At 49.5% G+C, this 16,161-nt stretch overlaps 1 protein-coding gene across 1 annotated transcript in view; it reads right to left on the reverse strand.

Annotated features, from left to right (window-relative positions):
* Positions 1 to 16,161, reverse strand: part of XYLT1 (xylosyltransferase 1) — a 194,038-nt gene that overhangs the window by 75,809 nt on the left and 102,068 nt on the right. The window contains exons 3-4 of the mRNA XM_060284435.1: positions 7,055 to 7,227; positions 5,814 to 6,016 (exon numbers count right to left, since the gene is read on the reverse strand). Coding sequence (XP_060140418.1) covers positions 5,814 to 6,016; positions 7,055 to 7,227 — 376 coding nt within the window. The remainder of the gene's footprint in view (positions 1 to 5,813; positions 6,017 to 7,054; positions 7,228 to 16,161) is intronic.

The raw sequence follows: 16,161 nt of genomic DNA on the forward strand, positions 1-16,161 counted from the left end.
CATGGGGGGAGGTGAATGGGGCGGGATGGAGTTTCCTCTTGGGGTGATGCAATTGTTTTGGAACTAGATGGAGGTTCTAGGGTGCACAGCATTGTGCATGTACTAAAAGCCACTGGATTGAGCACTTTAAAATGCTTAATTTAATGTTAAGTGAATTTTGCCTCAATTTAAAAAAAAGATCACTGGCTGTAACCTTGTGGTCAAGTCCCTTAACATCTTTGTGCCTCAGTTTCTTCATCTGAAAAATGGGATCCCCAAAGTATGTATGTACTTCATGGAACTGCTGTCAGGACCATGGATGGCACTTAGAATCACGCCGGGGATGTACTAAGTGCTGTAAGTGCATTTGCTGTGGTTGCATTTGCTGTTAACAACAGGATTTCCGTGACCCACTCGAGAATCACTGAACTGACTAGAGGAATGAAAAGCAGGGGATCGGCTGTGCACAGATGCCTGAGTCCTCTGCCCAGATCCCAGGGCGACCAGGCTCCGTGCCGAATATTATCAAGGGCTTAACTTTTCTGCAAGGTTCACTAGAAGTTCTGTTTGAATACTAACCTCTTTAAACGTTTTTACACACCAGAAGTCATGTTTTAAGGGATGAGGATTAAGACACACACGTGTTAAAGGTCCCAGCAGAGGGCCTGGCACACAGTAGGTACACAGGAAACAGCTGCTGGATCTGGGCTCTAGTCTTGCTTGATCAGTGCCATGGAGACCCTGGTCTTGGGGACGCTGCAAAGAAGCCAGGACACCTGCTTCCTGTCTGTACGAGCTGGCCTTTCCTGCTGAGGAGCTGCAGAAAACCTCTTAGGTTCCTGCTCTGGGTCCCTGGTGGTATGTCAAGAGAGAGGTTTGGGTCTAGGTCAAGTGTAGCTTAAATATCCACATGGTAGGTCCCGCTAGGTTAGACCTTGTTGCTGTGGATCCCCAAGAGGCAGAATTAGTAAATCCTGGGTTTAGCTTGAAAAACTGAAATACTGTTTTCCCCTACCACATGCTCGCACACACCTACACACATGCATGCATGCACCCACGCATGCACACATACACCACAGACAGAATATGAGCCCCAGAGGGGCCGTGGACACACTCGGCCTTTGCATCTGATTTGCTCTGGGACACAGAGCCCAGTGACAGACTGTGTGGGGTCTGTTGCTACTGGCCCAAACCACGCAGACCAACGGCGCAATGCTTTAGGGTTTCATCCCTTCCTGTGGCCCATCTAACCGAAGAATGCTAGCGCAGTGTCCAGCCTTACTCAGTACATAGAACATATTGAATAAAACCATCATGTCCTTTGAGGATTCCAGACCTAGCAGGGTCTCAGTGCTTGAAAGCATCCATTTGCATTCACACGCTGGATACGTAAACATCTCCAACCAGAGCCTACGTGGGCCAGGCGGTCACATCAACGGCGAAGGAGAAAGACCTGGATTCTTAAACACACTTCGCTTGCATATTCCAAACATGAGAACAGTCTTCCCATTCATAGACGAGTTGGTTCTATCCTGCTTCTCTTGAAACATTTTAGGCTTCAAGTCTAACTTTGATTTTCCCACTTTTGAAAGAGATGTTCAAGAAATATTTTCCTGGTCTTCTCACGAGTGAAGGGAAAAAGGAAAGCAACTCAGTTGACGGTGAAGTCCAGCCCATGGGGTCCACGCTACTCCACCACTATAATAATAACAGCCTGCATTTAACGAGCACTTTCTGTGTCAGGCACTGTGTTCAGCCCTTGACATGCAACATGTCCTCTAATCCTCCTAACTGTCCTATGAAGTAGGTACTGATACTGTGCCCCCTTTTAGGTGCTGACGCTGAGATGCAGAAGGCTGAAGCTGATGGTACCAATTCACACGGCCGGCCGGTGGTGGAAGATTCTGCAGTCAGGCTGTCTGTGTCCACGGTCTCATCGAGGCTACTGGCCAGTGAAGACCAATGAGTCTGGCCAGCAGTCAGAACTAGGCAGCAGACCGGGCAGGCGATGTCAAGTCACAAACAGCTCAGAGCAGCCATGACAGGTGGCCTCTGCCCTTGGATATCCCCCCAGGTTTTCAGAGCCTCGTAGAAGCTACTGACTTGGGCACTCACGCCCCTTCGAGAAGGCTCCTAAGTTTGCTCATCCTTCCTGGGAGGGGAGAAGTCATGGTTTTGGAAGCTACAGATGGAGCGGCAGATGGGAAGTGAAAGCTTATCAGAGTTGCCCAGGATAAAACCATTCATCTGCAAAATTCATATGTTTCTGTGTGGGGCGATTTTACGAAAACAACAGCAAGAGGAAGCAGCAGTGCCTGATGCGTGAAGTGCCTCTGGCCACGAGGCTGGCAACGTGAGTGGCCAGAAGAGCTTGGGGTGGGGCGCATGGGAATGAGGGCCGTGGGGGGCAGAGGAGACACAGACTGACAGAGATGTCGAGACAACTGAAGCATTAAAGCTAAAAAAATGACGACTCCCTTCTCTGAACCCCCAAATGGGTGGGGCGCACGGTCTGAGAAAGGATTTCTGGATCTTTCTTGGAGATTATGAGGTGCAGCCTTGGAGACAGCATGGGAATTAACAGTTGACATTTACTGAGCTTTCTAAGTGCCCAAACTCTGCTCGGTTCTATTGTTATAACCTGATTTCACAAAGATTGAATTTACTGGCCAAGGGTCACCCGCTCGTAAGGTGGCAGAACTCAGAGTCAAACCTTAAGCCATCAGATGGAAGCCTGAGCACTCATCCTCCTGCATATGAAATGCTAGAAATCCTGACATCCTGGCCGAGGTGAACTGGCTAAGTGGCCGCTGCTACAGCTTCAACTTGCAAATCAACAGAGGGCCTCTGGGGGGCAGCACTGAGACCTGATGAGATTCTTTGGGGAAGGGCCATGGGCTGGCCCACCTGCCCTTGAGATTTCTGGCCAAGTGTCACCACCCGACCGAGGCTGAGATGAACTCTGAGGCCTCCACAGGAGGTCCGGAGGTGGGAGAGTGAGACCCTAGACCCTTGACGGGAGTGCCTGCCACGCTAGCAGCTGCACTCAGCATGCTGGGATATTTCTGAATGCGGTCCTTATTTGGAAGGTGGAGGGAGAATGTTCTAACTCACCCATGCCTTGTGCTTCTCTACACTCACCTCTCCTCACCGTTTTGTTTATTATACTCCAGCCATGTTTAAATTTCTCAACGGCAACTAGTTCATCTCTGACCAGAGTCCAGGCTGTTCAGACGGTTCTCAGTTGGAGGCGATTTTGCTCCTCTGGGAACAACATCTGGAGATGTCTGTGCTTGTCACAAGTGACTGGGGGCGGGGCCCACTGCTGGCATCCAGTGGGTAGAGGCCAGGGGTACTGCCAAACGCCAGCAGTGAGCAGGGCAGCCCCCAGGACACAGAATGATCCAGCCTGATGTCACTCGTGTCTAGGTTGGGAAATCCTCGTCTAGAAGGATCTTCCTGTTTTCCATTTGTCTGCCGATCCCTTCTTATCCTTCAGGTCTCAGCTCAGAACTGCTGCCATTCTGACCCCCTGGTTATGCCCCTCCTCCACTCACACCATCTTCCTTTCTTTACAGTCTGTTCACACCTACTATGATGTGTCGCTTGCATGATTATCTAATTCTATCCTCCCAGCTAGGATCCATGCTCCACTGAATGCCCAAGGAGTGCTTGTAGTACTCAACATAGGAGTTGCTTAATAAATGTTTGTGGAATGAATGTTTGAATGAATGAATAAGTAAGTAAAAGTCTGCCAGAGATACTTCATAATCACCCCCTTGTATTCCTGCCACCCTATGAATAAAAGAAAACTGGTATCTTTCTAATCCCCATTATTTTCCTCAGGTTCAAAGAGTGCCAGGAGTATCCTACGTCAACTAACCAAGGATTGTGCCTTCCCCTGATCTCCTCCAAGGTCCAGATTCTCCCAGCAGATGATGGGATGCCACCAGGCCCAGGACTGAAAGGGGCACAGGAAAGGAGACAGAAGCCATTGCTAGTTTTAAAGAGAGGTCTTCCCTCCATGCCTGTATCTTCTATGATCTTGATTCAAAACCCAAACTCCTGGGAATATGTGATCTCCACATTTGATGGCATTAAGAATGACTGTTAATATTTGGGGTGTGATAATCAAATTGATGTTAAATTCCAAGAGAGACTTTACCTTTTAGATATGTTTACTGAAATATTTACAGATACAATTGTATGACGTCTTGGAAATGCTTCACCGAGGGTTGGTGGAAGAGGGTGAAAGTCTGTACTTGTATAGAAACAAGGTGAATTGATTACAGTTGAAACTGGGTGCCGTGGGGGTCACTATACTAGTCTCATATTCTTGTGCATGTTTGAAAATTGCCCGGATAAAGGAATATTAAACAACAATGACAAAAACTTTTATCTAGCTCTTCTGGGAATGCTATACCCAGTGCCAGGAGAGGAAGGGAGGCCCTCTCCCCTTCACCCTGTTCACCTCTCCTTTTCAGCCTTGCCAAAAATCAAGATGGGGGCTTCCCTGGTGGCACAGTGGTTGAGAGTCCACCTGCCAATGCAGGGGACACGGGTTCGTGCCCCGGTCCAGGAAGATCCCACATGCTGTGGAGCGGTTAGGCCCGCGAGCCATGGCCGCTGAGCCTGCGCGTCCGGAGCCTGTGCTCCGCAACAGGAGAGGCCACAACAGTGAGAGGCCCGCGTACCGCAAAAAAAAAAAAAAAAAAAAAATCAAGATGGAAGACACAGTCAAGCAAAGAGCTGCCTTCTTGATCGGAAATATAGTTCATTTTCTTGCCTTTTTACCCCTCTACAGATCTCCAGGGGTTTTCTTTGCTTACGTCTCTTTTAAAGAGTAGACCAACGTTCGTGCAAAGGGACAGGCCTTCCTGGTGGCATCTGAGTTTCTCTCTGCCTAGGGGCTGCTGGCTGTTCCGCCAGCTGCCCACAATTGTGGCCAAGCAGCCTGCAGGTTCAGTGGGAGGGCTTCAAGAGAAGCTAGAAATCTGGAGTTTCAGTTGCAATCTCCCAGTTTTAAAATGTGGGCAATCAACTCATGTGTTAAAATCTGAGAGGAGCCAGGTGAACACACCACGGGCCTCCAACAGCCCGGAGACGCCTGTCTGTGATTCTGCCGGAGCCGTCACAGCACTCCTCCTTCTTCCATTTTGTCCCTTTCAGATTAACACGTAAGTCAGACCTTGACCCTCTTCTGCCCCAAACATGCCAGCGATTCCCATCTTTCTTTGAGTAATGGCCAAATTCTAGAACCTCCATGATCTCACCTCAGTTTTCTCTCTGGCTTCTGTCTCTTACCACTTTCCCCTCACTTACTCTGTTCCAGCCACGCTGAGCCCTGTTGTTCCTGGAACACACCAGGCATCCCCAGGGCCCAGCACCAGCTCCGCCCTCCTCCTGGACCACTCTCCCTGTCTGGGTGGCTCAAGCGGCGTCTTCCATTCTTCTCGGAAAGGACGTTCCTGGCCACTCTCATCTTGCTGCTCTCTGCCTTATTTTTCTGATGTACCATTTTACTTATTTTATGTGCTGTCTCCCCCACTGCAAAGGTTTTGGCCTTTGCAGTGTGTTCTCAAACAGAGCTGGAAAAACCATGTACTTAAGAAATCTCTGTTGAACGAGTGGATGAATGAGCGAATGCTCACATGATTCTCAGGCTCAGGGTGGACCCTGTGCAGAGAGATCTCATGGAGACAGTGCATAAGCGTCTCACAGAGGCACAAAGGCTTCTCCAGACAGGAGGCAGGCTGCTTCTGCCTCTGGCTTCCCAGCTGTGACAGGGGAAGCAGGACTCCACAGCAGGCTGGCCTGGGGCCGGGCCGCCTTACCTGATGGGGTAGTCAGCCGCGCTGAGGTTGATGAAGAAGTCCCAGGGCCAGTCGGTCATCTCCAGGAGGTCCCGCATGCTCTGCAGGTACGTGGACAGCAGGCTGGCTCCCCCCCAGATGGTGGCCATCCTCCAGGGGGTGACGCGGACGTTGCTGTACTGCCTGGCGAACTGGAGCACTTGGCGATGCAGGTAATTAGAGCGCTTTTCCCAGGAGAGAAAGGGTGACATTCAGCAGCGCAGAAAACACTTAAGACCTGTCCCTTGCCCCCTCTCTGTCCCTTCCCTTCTAGTTGACAGGGCTTTTGAACTTTGCCAAGTAACTGATTCAGGCCTAGGGTGTCTTTCTGCATTGCTATTTGAACTTCATTATTTTTAAAATGTTACTTTAGCTATCTGAAATGCAGATTCCCTGGCCCCGCCTCTAAGCCACTGGTTCACTAGGTGTAGGCGGGTGCCTGGGAGTCTGCATTTTTCTACAAGATGGATACATATGGTCTGAGGTTAACAAGCTAAGAAATATAGCTGCATCTAGACCTGATGAGTATTTCAAGAGGTAGAATTTCTCCATTACCCTCTCACAGGCCTGCAAGAAGCAAGCTTTTTGGATAGGCATCCCCTTTGCCTTCTTGACCAAAGACATAGTCATGTCACGTCAGCAGACCGACAGAAACCTCTGGAACAAGATGCTCAGGGGTCAGCAAGCTGGCTGCAGGTTTTTTGTAAAGTTTTATTGAAACACAGTCACACACGTCCATTTACGTATGTTTTTTATGACTGCTTTCATGCTACAATGCCACAGCTGAGTAGCTGCGACACAGCGTATGGCCCACAAAGCCTGAAGTACTTGCTCTCTGGCCACTTACAGAAGCAGTGTGCCCACCCCTGGGTTAGTTATCTTCACAGAGCGACAGGCACTGCATCGGGCAGTGGGACAGTGAGGAAAAGAGGTACGAATGACAATGTTTATGGAGAAAGTCTAAAGTCACAGCTGGGAACTTTGAAACCAACACACACACACACACACACACACACACACACACACACACACACACACACACACACACACACACACACACACACACACACACACACACACACACACACACACACACACACACACACACACACACACACACACACACACACACACGGCACTTCAAGACCAAATGCTCTGGGGGGAAGCAGGGAGGTCAGCTTGGAGAGAGGCAGACAGACCTGCAGAGAAAGGGTGGTCCTCACCTTGTCCACGTGGATGTAGTAGAAGTGGTCTCTGTGGTAGATGGCCTTGAACATGCGCTGCAGCTGCCGAGAGGCGCGGCCGTGGACCACCAGGACAAAGGCGATTCTGACCCGGTTGGCCAGCATATACTCCACCGAATCCTCATCCCACTGAATGTTCTTGTTGGCTTTGCCTGGGAAAACCCGAGAAACCACAGAGGTGGGGTGAGCTCAGTCGCCCTCGGGGGGCGTTTCTCTGATGCTTCTCCCCGGAAACTATTTGAGGGGCAAAGTAGTCATATTGGGCCCTGAAACCTGATTCAACTTAACCAAACAAGTCCTGGACCCTTACGCTGTCCTGGTACAACAGGAGTAGGAACCCTGAGGACCTGAAGATACGGTTTCCATCCCCAGGAAGCTGAAAAGAACGGACGGAGACATGTGTACACATATTAAACTACTGAACAAGGCAGGAGGAGATGAGAGATGGAAGAGGTGTATTTCTGAATCACAGAGGAAGGAGCAGTTAATTTCAAGTTGGGAAACGCAAGATACACATGCTGTTTTTGCCTGTCCAGAATACACTCTCCCTTCTCCTCCTAAGAGCATCCGTTTTAAAAAAATTGTAGAAGAACAGATAACATGAGATCTACCCTCTTAACACATTTTTAAGCGGACAGGATAGTACTGTGGACTATAAGCACAATGTTGTACAGCAGATCCCTAGAAGTTATCCATCTTGCATAATGGGAAATTTATCATCTGACATTTGGGGGGGCATCATCCCCCTCCTCAATTCTCAGTCTGTGTGGAAGGAGAGGGTCTCTCTCCATTGTCGATTTCAGGGGTGGTCACAGGGATGAAGCTTGGTTAATCAGGACACCGCCTCTCTCTGGCCACAGTAGGTATGGTTCAGCCCTAACCAAGCTGTTCAGCTAAGAAGACAGAATTCTGGACTTTCGTTGGAACTACTAGATGAGAGACGTTTGCAATCCATGAAACTGGCAGATGCTCAGAGCCCTCTGGTCCCCACATGGAGAGGAAAGCCAACACAGAGGGAAGCACTGCTGAGCGATGGAGGGGGTCTAGGTCCTCATGAACCCACCTGGGCTCCTGGATCAGCCCGGGTGGAGATCAGCCGCGGTCAGAGCTTCCTTTTCTTTGAAAGCCCAGAACCTGTACCAGAGGCTCCTGAATAAATGATTCCAGACCTCTTTTCTCCTGGAAGCAGCCTCAAAGACACCTTTTCTCCTTTTCTTCCCTTGCAAATGCTCCAGGGGCAAGGTTTCAGGGAGGAACACAGCTTACTGGTTCAGTTCATTACAGGCCCAACTAGAAATATCCTGGTTTTCCTGAGCCGAATTTCCTTTGGGTCTAACCTGATTTCTTGTGGGTTCTAGGTTTGTGGGACTCAGAACCTTGTCAGGGTAGCAGCTGCAGGTGTCTCCGACTGTCAACTGGGAAAGCTGAGAACTAGGACTGTTTAGCCTGGAGGTCAGGAGATTGGGAGCCTGTCAGCTGCCACTGGGAAGCTGAATGGCCACCAAATGAGCGAGGCTCCTTCTATGTTGTCCCAGAGGACGGAATGAGATTAGCGTGTATCGTGTCCACGGCCTGTGGGACCTGCTTCCCGCAGATATGACTGCACACCCCTGGGCCTTGATCGCCCCTACCATCTACCTCGCCCCCTGGCCTTTTATCTTTTCCTTGAGCAAGCTCGTCTCTGCCTTGGGACCTTTCCACTGGCCATTCCTGACACCTGGGACACACTCTCCCTAGATCTTCGTATGGCTACATCTTCGTGTCACTAGTTCACAGGTCACAATAAGGCCACCCGGCCCCCACCAACCACATCACTCTCTTTCACCTCGACCTATTTCGATTTTCTGCATAGCATTTAACACCATCTGAAATTGTTTCCTTGTTTATTGTCTGAACCCCCCTACTAGAACATAAACGCCAAAAGATGAGGGACTGTATCAGAATGTTTGTCATTGGATACATAACACTGTAAGAATATCTGGCACACATCTGGTTTTTGGTGAAAATAAAAGTTACAGGTGGGTACATTTTGGTACCATAACGATTACAGTACCTCTTCTTGAGCATTCAGCAGTCCTTACCATTAATTATTTCATTTAATCCTTATAGCAACCCTGAAAGGTAGGGCCTTTATCTCCGTTTTGCAAATGAGGAAACCACAGCTTAGCGAGGCCAAGCGATTTATCTGTTCAAGGTCACACTGCTTTAATTAAGTTACGCTGAGATTCAAACCCAGGTCTGTTTCCAAAGCCTATGTGCTTAACCACTAATATACACTACATTACCATACCCAGAATTTGGAAATGTTTATAACAATTCTGCTTAGTTAATGAAATATCTTGTAAATTAGTTATTGCAGGTAGATCGGCATGTACTTGAGGAAGTCAGAGGCATTGCAAGGTGGATTCCTGTATCACGTGGGAGGCTGACTCTAGGTAGTCAATAAGGTTACATCTTTTCATCCGCCCTCCACCCACCCACCCATCCATCCATCCGTCCAAATTCAACCACCCATCCAACAAACCATTTAACTACCCACTTAGCAAGGCATTCAATGGCCTATCACCTCCCCCAAAAAACCCAACCATCCATTCATCCACTCACCCATCCTCCTCCAAGCAAACCATCCATGCATCCACTCTTCCAAACATCTAACGATCAACTCACTGATCCACGCAATATTAACTTAGCCTATACTACGTGCCACATACTGTGCTAGGTACTAGAAAATTAAAATTGGGGGAAAAAATCCTTGCCTTTGAGGAGCTCTCAGACAAGTGGGAAAAACAGAAGGCAATGCTCAATTGTTTTATGATAGAAGTGTGCTCTTGGAGGGTGGGCGAGGAGTGAACAATCTGCCCACAGGGACAGAGGAGACCGCAGAGAGTTTAGCCCAAAGCTCCGGAGCCCACTTCCCCGGCTCTCCTGATACCCCACCATCTTTGTCTCCTTGACTGTTCAGTCAGTAGCTGCGAGCCTGGGGATAATTAACAGCTTGGCTCTGGTTGAAGACAAACTGGGGAGCAGAGGTTATCCTAACCACCCTCTGATCTCTCCAAACCACTTGCAAATACACTGGGCCTTCCTGGTGGTCGTACGAGAGGTGTGCCTGGAAGGATCATGTCCCTTTAAACACTCACACAACAACCTATTCATCCATCCACCCATCCATCCAACCAACCACCCAGAATCCTTAAACCCTCCTACTTGCCAGTCCTGGACACAGTCTTGAGCACAAAAGCACATGGGATGTGAGGCTGTTTTCACAAATGGATTATGAATGGATTAAGGAATGTGAGAATCCAAAGTAAAAAGATAATGACATACGAGAAAAGCTTACATTCTCTTTCCCACAACCACAGCCCACAGGCAGCGTAATTATCACAGGGCTGGCTGTAACCTCTCTCCGCCTCCCTTGGAGACTCTTTATCAAACAAAGGGAGGGATGCTTAAAAACAATGGCTACTGGGCTTCCCTGGTGGCGCAGTGGTTGGGAGTCCGCCTGCCGATGCAGGGGACACGGGTTCGTGCCCCGGTCCGGGAGGATCCCACATGCCGCGGAGCAGCTGGGCCGTGAGCCATGGCCACTGAGCCTGCGCGTCTGGAGCCTGTGCTCCGCAACGGGAGAGGCCACAACAGTGAGAGGCCCGCGTACCGAAAAAAAAAAAAACAAAACAAAAACACAATGGCTACTTGTGTCACTTTTTTCTCCCTGGATTTCACTGGGTGATTTTTCAAAGGTTTAAACGTGGATACGATGCTTCACAGGAAGTCCACTCTGTAGGAGTTCCCGGTGGCACTCAGATAATACTGCTCACCCCTGCCCCAAGGCCTCTGGGTAACAATGATCTGGAGTTCCCAGCAAGTGAGCTTTATGAGGCCTTTGGGAACAGCCACGCTCTCCAGCCCTGGATGTCTCTTGCCATGTTGTTGAATGAGTGAGTGAATGAATGCATTCTGGAGAAGACGGGCTGCTCTGGTCCAGAGGAGCTGACGTCATCTGAGTGCCGGTCCTGGGGGCTCTGTGTGGGTCATTACTTAGCTCCAGGAGGAATTCTACGTCATACTCGAGACTCAGAGAGGTCAGCACGTTTCCCCCGGTCACACAGCGAGTGCGCACAGAGGCGAGAGTAGGGGCCCCAATCCAGCCCCGCTCCTGCCACCCCCGCTCTGCTGCACTGGAGAGCAGTACGGGGAGTGAAGGCCGCTGGTGTCTAAGGGGACTTGGGTGTTGACGATGAGAAACGCCTTTTGTAACTTCTCTCTAGGGTTTTTAGAAAGCAGAGCAGATTCACAGACAGACAGACGCAGACATGGATACACTGCCACACCAGCAGCAGAGGCTCCCGGGCGTGAATAGCATAAAGCCATCCTTGGGTCAGACGGTCGGTCTGGGGAGCAGTAAAGACAAGGGGGAACAAAAACCTAGAGTTCTTCTGGAGCACAGCTATTTTGGGGATAAGGGTGGGTGAGAAAGACAAAAAATATCTACAGAAAGGAGACAGAGAGATGGAGATGGGGATGAGAGGTGGGGATCAGGGGAGGGATACAGAGAGGCCACACACATCGAGAGAAACGCAGAGAGAGACCTGCAAACAGACAGGAGGACCTTCCCCTCCCACGCATACGGGGGACCACGCATGTAGAGAGACCCACACAGAAACGCGGGGAAAGACAGACACACGGACATAAATGGAGACAAACACACATGACCAGACACACACACTGAGACAGCTTAGGCAGAGGGAAGGAGGGGAGCCACACTGTAAAAGCTGGATGCACTCGACCTCAGAGCACTGCAGCTATCCTTAAAAGCAAAGGCCAACGAAAGTTCCAGAATCTCAGAGTCAAACAATGCCTCCAGGCCTGAGACGCTGCCTGTTCCTCTCCCCCTGCCCCCCAGTCTACCTCCATCCTTTACACACCTGCCCCTCGCCTGTGCCCTGACCAGCCCTATCCACGTATGAGCCCAGAGGTAGAGGAAGAAGGTGAGGCTCAGGGGGGCGAAGCGCCTTGCCGAGGACCCATCAAATTGGTGGGACAGTCTCGGGCTGGCTCCATGACCACAATGGCAGTGTTCCCCATCTGGCACATGGTTGGACCCTGAGGGGTTTTATCGAATAAACAGGAGACTGAATGTGCGAGTTCTCTGCCCCGAGTTGCAGCAGGGTGGGGTACTGTTCAAAGGGGCCGAGGTTCATGGTGCCCTTTGCCAGGTGCCAGTAACCAGCTTCCTATAGTTGCTCCACACCCCCGGCTCCTGCATCGCCCTTTCTGGCAAGCTGCTCAGACACAGGGTCACTGGACAGGACAAGAAAACACCCCGTAGACCAGGCAGAGAGGCCCCCCCTGGGGGTGGGCCTCCCCCACCCGGGCCACCGTTTCTGGGACTGTGCTCCTGAAAAGCACCCAGCCTCCTGCACCAGGAGTGGGATCGTCAGTGGGTTGTGGTGAGATTCCCAGCGGGGCGGGAACTGGGGATGGGCTCTCTCCCACCCTGCTGGAGGGAGTGGCAGCTGGCACAGCTGGCTGTGATGTGGCAACAGCATACAGTGTTAAATATGCAGTCCCCTTGACCCCGTAACTCCATGCCTAAAAATCTATCCTGGGGGGAGGAGAAGGCAAATATGCCCATCTCTATGTATAGGATGTTCTTTGCTCAATTAGTTACTCATGCGGCATCTCCTCTGTGCCAGGCACAGTTCCGGTCCTGTCAGTGGACACAACAGAGTCCTTTCCCAAACGCTGCTTAGGCTAGTGGGATAGAAAGCCACTAAAAAAGTAAGCAAATAGAGAATACGATTGCAAACAGTGACATAGGTTATGAAGAAAAAAATTTAAGCATGTTCAGGGCGGGGTTTATTTGGCTATGGTGGCCAAATGTAGGCTGATGTGAAGTGGATACACTTGAACAAGCCTGAACGAGTGAACTGAGGGAGTGAGTCATGCAATTATCATGGATGGAGGAGGATTCTGGGCAGCTGGCATAGCAAGTGCAAAGGTCCTGGGGCCTCCACCTCAATAGTGTGTATAATGGTCCAAAATAGGAGTCGACCCAAAGGTCTTAGTAATACTTGTTGATACAGAACATTGCCTATAATATATTAAGCCAAAGAGAAGTCCTACAATGCAATCCATAACAATTTAAAAGACATGGACCCAAATATTAACAGAGGGTCAGATGGTGGCATGACGGTTTTCATTTCTTCTTTACACTTTGCCGTGTTAACTGCATTTTGTAAAATGGATTACTTTTATAATGGAACCTAACAATAAAGGTGATGCTTATTGCTAGTTCTAATACTGTTTACTGAGTGCCTACTATGTGTAAAACAATTTCTGTGCATGACTTTTTTACTTCTATCCAAACCACTATGAGAAAAGAGTTATTACCTTCCTCTTATACAACTGAGGAAGCTGGAGCTCAGAGACATCCCAGTTAGGAGTTGGCTGAGCTGGGAACGGAGCTGGTCTGTGATGCCAGAGCCCTAGCATGGCCACTATGCTCGATCCAATTGTCCCCATTTCCAAAAGACAAAAATCTGTTCCTAGAAGCCTGTCAGTTGACTTTTTTCCAGCTGCAGGACAGAAAACAATGGCATGTGGTCAGAGCTATGTGTGTCTTTACAGACGGAAACCCAAACACTGCCCGGCTCCTAAAAAAAAGCTATGAATTTAACAGTATAATCAGATTCCTGTGGTACAAAACAGAAAATAGGTGGAAGAATCAGAGTGATTAGAGGCAGCGGGGAAAGCTGACTTCAGACACATGTTAAAAACCCAGGGTTGTAGGGAAGCATATCAAGTATGTTTTTGTGATGCAGGTGTGGAGGCCAAGGACTCACGGAGGGCTGTGGCCTGTTACCCACCCAAGCTCTGTGTGTCTCTTTATCATCATTTGGTCAAATAAGGACGACGTAAACCTTGGGCCCTAAAGAGATAGCGAAGATGAAGGTACTTGGCAAGGGTCAATGGGTTGTGCACATGTCGTGATGCTAGCAATGATCACGCCTGTGGTACCTTGTAGGAATATGATCTGGGAGGAGAAAGTTAAGCTGCAGGGATTAGGAGTGTGGCCTCTGGTCAGGCAGGTCTGCATGACCTTGGACCAGGTAAGCCACCTTTCTAAGTTTCGGTTCTCTCATCTGTAAAAATGGGTATGTGATCATCAGAGCCTGTCTCTCGTGGACGCTCATGGCCATTAGAATAGCTCTCATCACCATCAGTGTTACTCTATTTGGCTGTTCGTCCCCAAGGATGTGGATCAAGTCTGGTGGACCCAGTGGGCCCAGCTCCAGCGTCCTACCCAAGGCGGCACAGTCTCCCAGGGCTGTGTATACCCCAGAGCCCACGGTTTGCAAATAAACATCCACACCCTGGATGTCCCTCTGCAGCGTCTGCCTCTGAAAACAATGACTAAATAACAAACGCAAAACGAAGGAGCCTCTGGACTGGAATAGTTATTCCAACCAACAAAGCCCTCCATTCTACCTATACTCTGAAAGGGGCTCTTCCGGCGACTGCGAGGGGGAGCTTTCTGACTTGGTTCCAAACAAGAGGGGAGGCTGGGTCTTGGAGACCAGTGGAGACGAGGCTGTGTGCAAACGGGGCTTGCATCAGGGGTGGGCCCAGCTCCCTGCCGCCAGCGAGGCACGGGCTCTGCGGCTCAGAACTGGGTCCAGCTCTGCCTCTTCACCGCGGGGGCTTTGGAAAGACACCTCTCCGGTTGTCACTTCTTCTTCTATAAACTGGGTTAGTCACAGGTAGTTCTACTTTTAATATGTCGAGGAACCTCCATACTGTTTTCCATTGAGGCTACTCCGTTTTGCGTTCCCACCAGGATGAACGCTGAGGACATGCGCAGAGCGAAATAAACCAGTCCCAGAAAGACAAATCCTGTGTGATCCCACTCATATGAGCTATCTTACATGGTCTAATTCATAGACTCGAAGAGCGGAAAGATGGTGGCTAGGGGCTGAAGGGTTGGGGAGATGAGGAGTTATCATCAATGGGCAAAAAGTTTCAGGCAAAAGGCAGATGAACGAGCTCTAGAGAACCTGAGTACAGCACTGTGTCTGCAGCCAACGGCATTGTATTATGCACTTAAAACTGTGCTAAGAGGGTAGAGCTCATGCTAAGTGTTCTTCCAAAATACAATAAAATTTTTTTAAAAATAAAGAGGGATGAGAGATCCATCCTGGCCCTGCTGACGGTGGGGTGATTCGTGCTTGTGGATGGGGCACCTTTGCCCACCAGGCACACCGCACGGAGTGGGGTTCATGTCATCGGAGGGGAAAGCCTGACAGGCTCCAGGTTCTTTGTCAGACTTGGGCCGAAGGGCCTTTCTCTCACTGGGCAGCACACCAAGGGCCACAAGTCTGGGTCCAAATCCTGCTTCTGCTATGAATCAGCCGTGGGGCCCTAGGCGAGTCATTTCCCTTCCTTGGTCCTGAAGACTCTTCTAGAAAAATAATGATGTCTGAGGCATATTGACCCCTAAGCACTATGCATACATGATTTCATTACTTAATTTTCCTAAGGCCTACGAGGCAGGCACCGTGATTATTACCCCCATCTCACCATGGAGGACTCTGAGGCTGAGAGGCCCTGAGTAACTGATGAGTCACCCTCTCTGTAGAGTGTCGGCTCAGAGACAAACTCATGCTTTATTCTAGCAGATGAGTAGATAACATTCCCATAGTCTGGGATTCTAGCCCAATCATGGAGTTAGCATCACTGAATAGAAAACTGTCCTCCCTTGAGACAGGGTTGGTTTTTGGTAATTCACTTAGTTTCTTCCTCCCTCCCTCCCTTTTTCAGGTTTATTGAGGTATAATTTATTATTATTGAGGTACAATTGACATATAAAGTTGTAAGATAATTCAAGTTGTACATTGGGGTGATCTGATATACTACATGTTGTGAAATGATTCTCCCCATCTAGTGAGTTAGCACATCCACCACCTCACTTATTCGTTTGTTTATTATGTATTTTGGGGGTGAGAACATTTAAGTTCTACCCTCTCAGCAAATTTCAATTGTACAACACAGTGCTATCAGCTATGGTCACCAGGATACAGTCACAT

This window comes from Globicephala melas, chromosome 15, assembly GCF_963455315.2.
Source record: "Globicephala melas chromosome 15, mGloMel1.2, whole genome shotgun sequence".
In the NCBI taxonomy this organism is placed as follows: Eukaryota; Metazoa; Chordata; class Mammalia; order Artiodactyla; family Delphinidae; genus Globicephala; species Globicephala melas.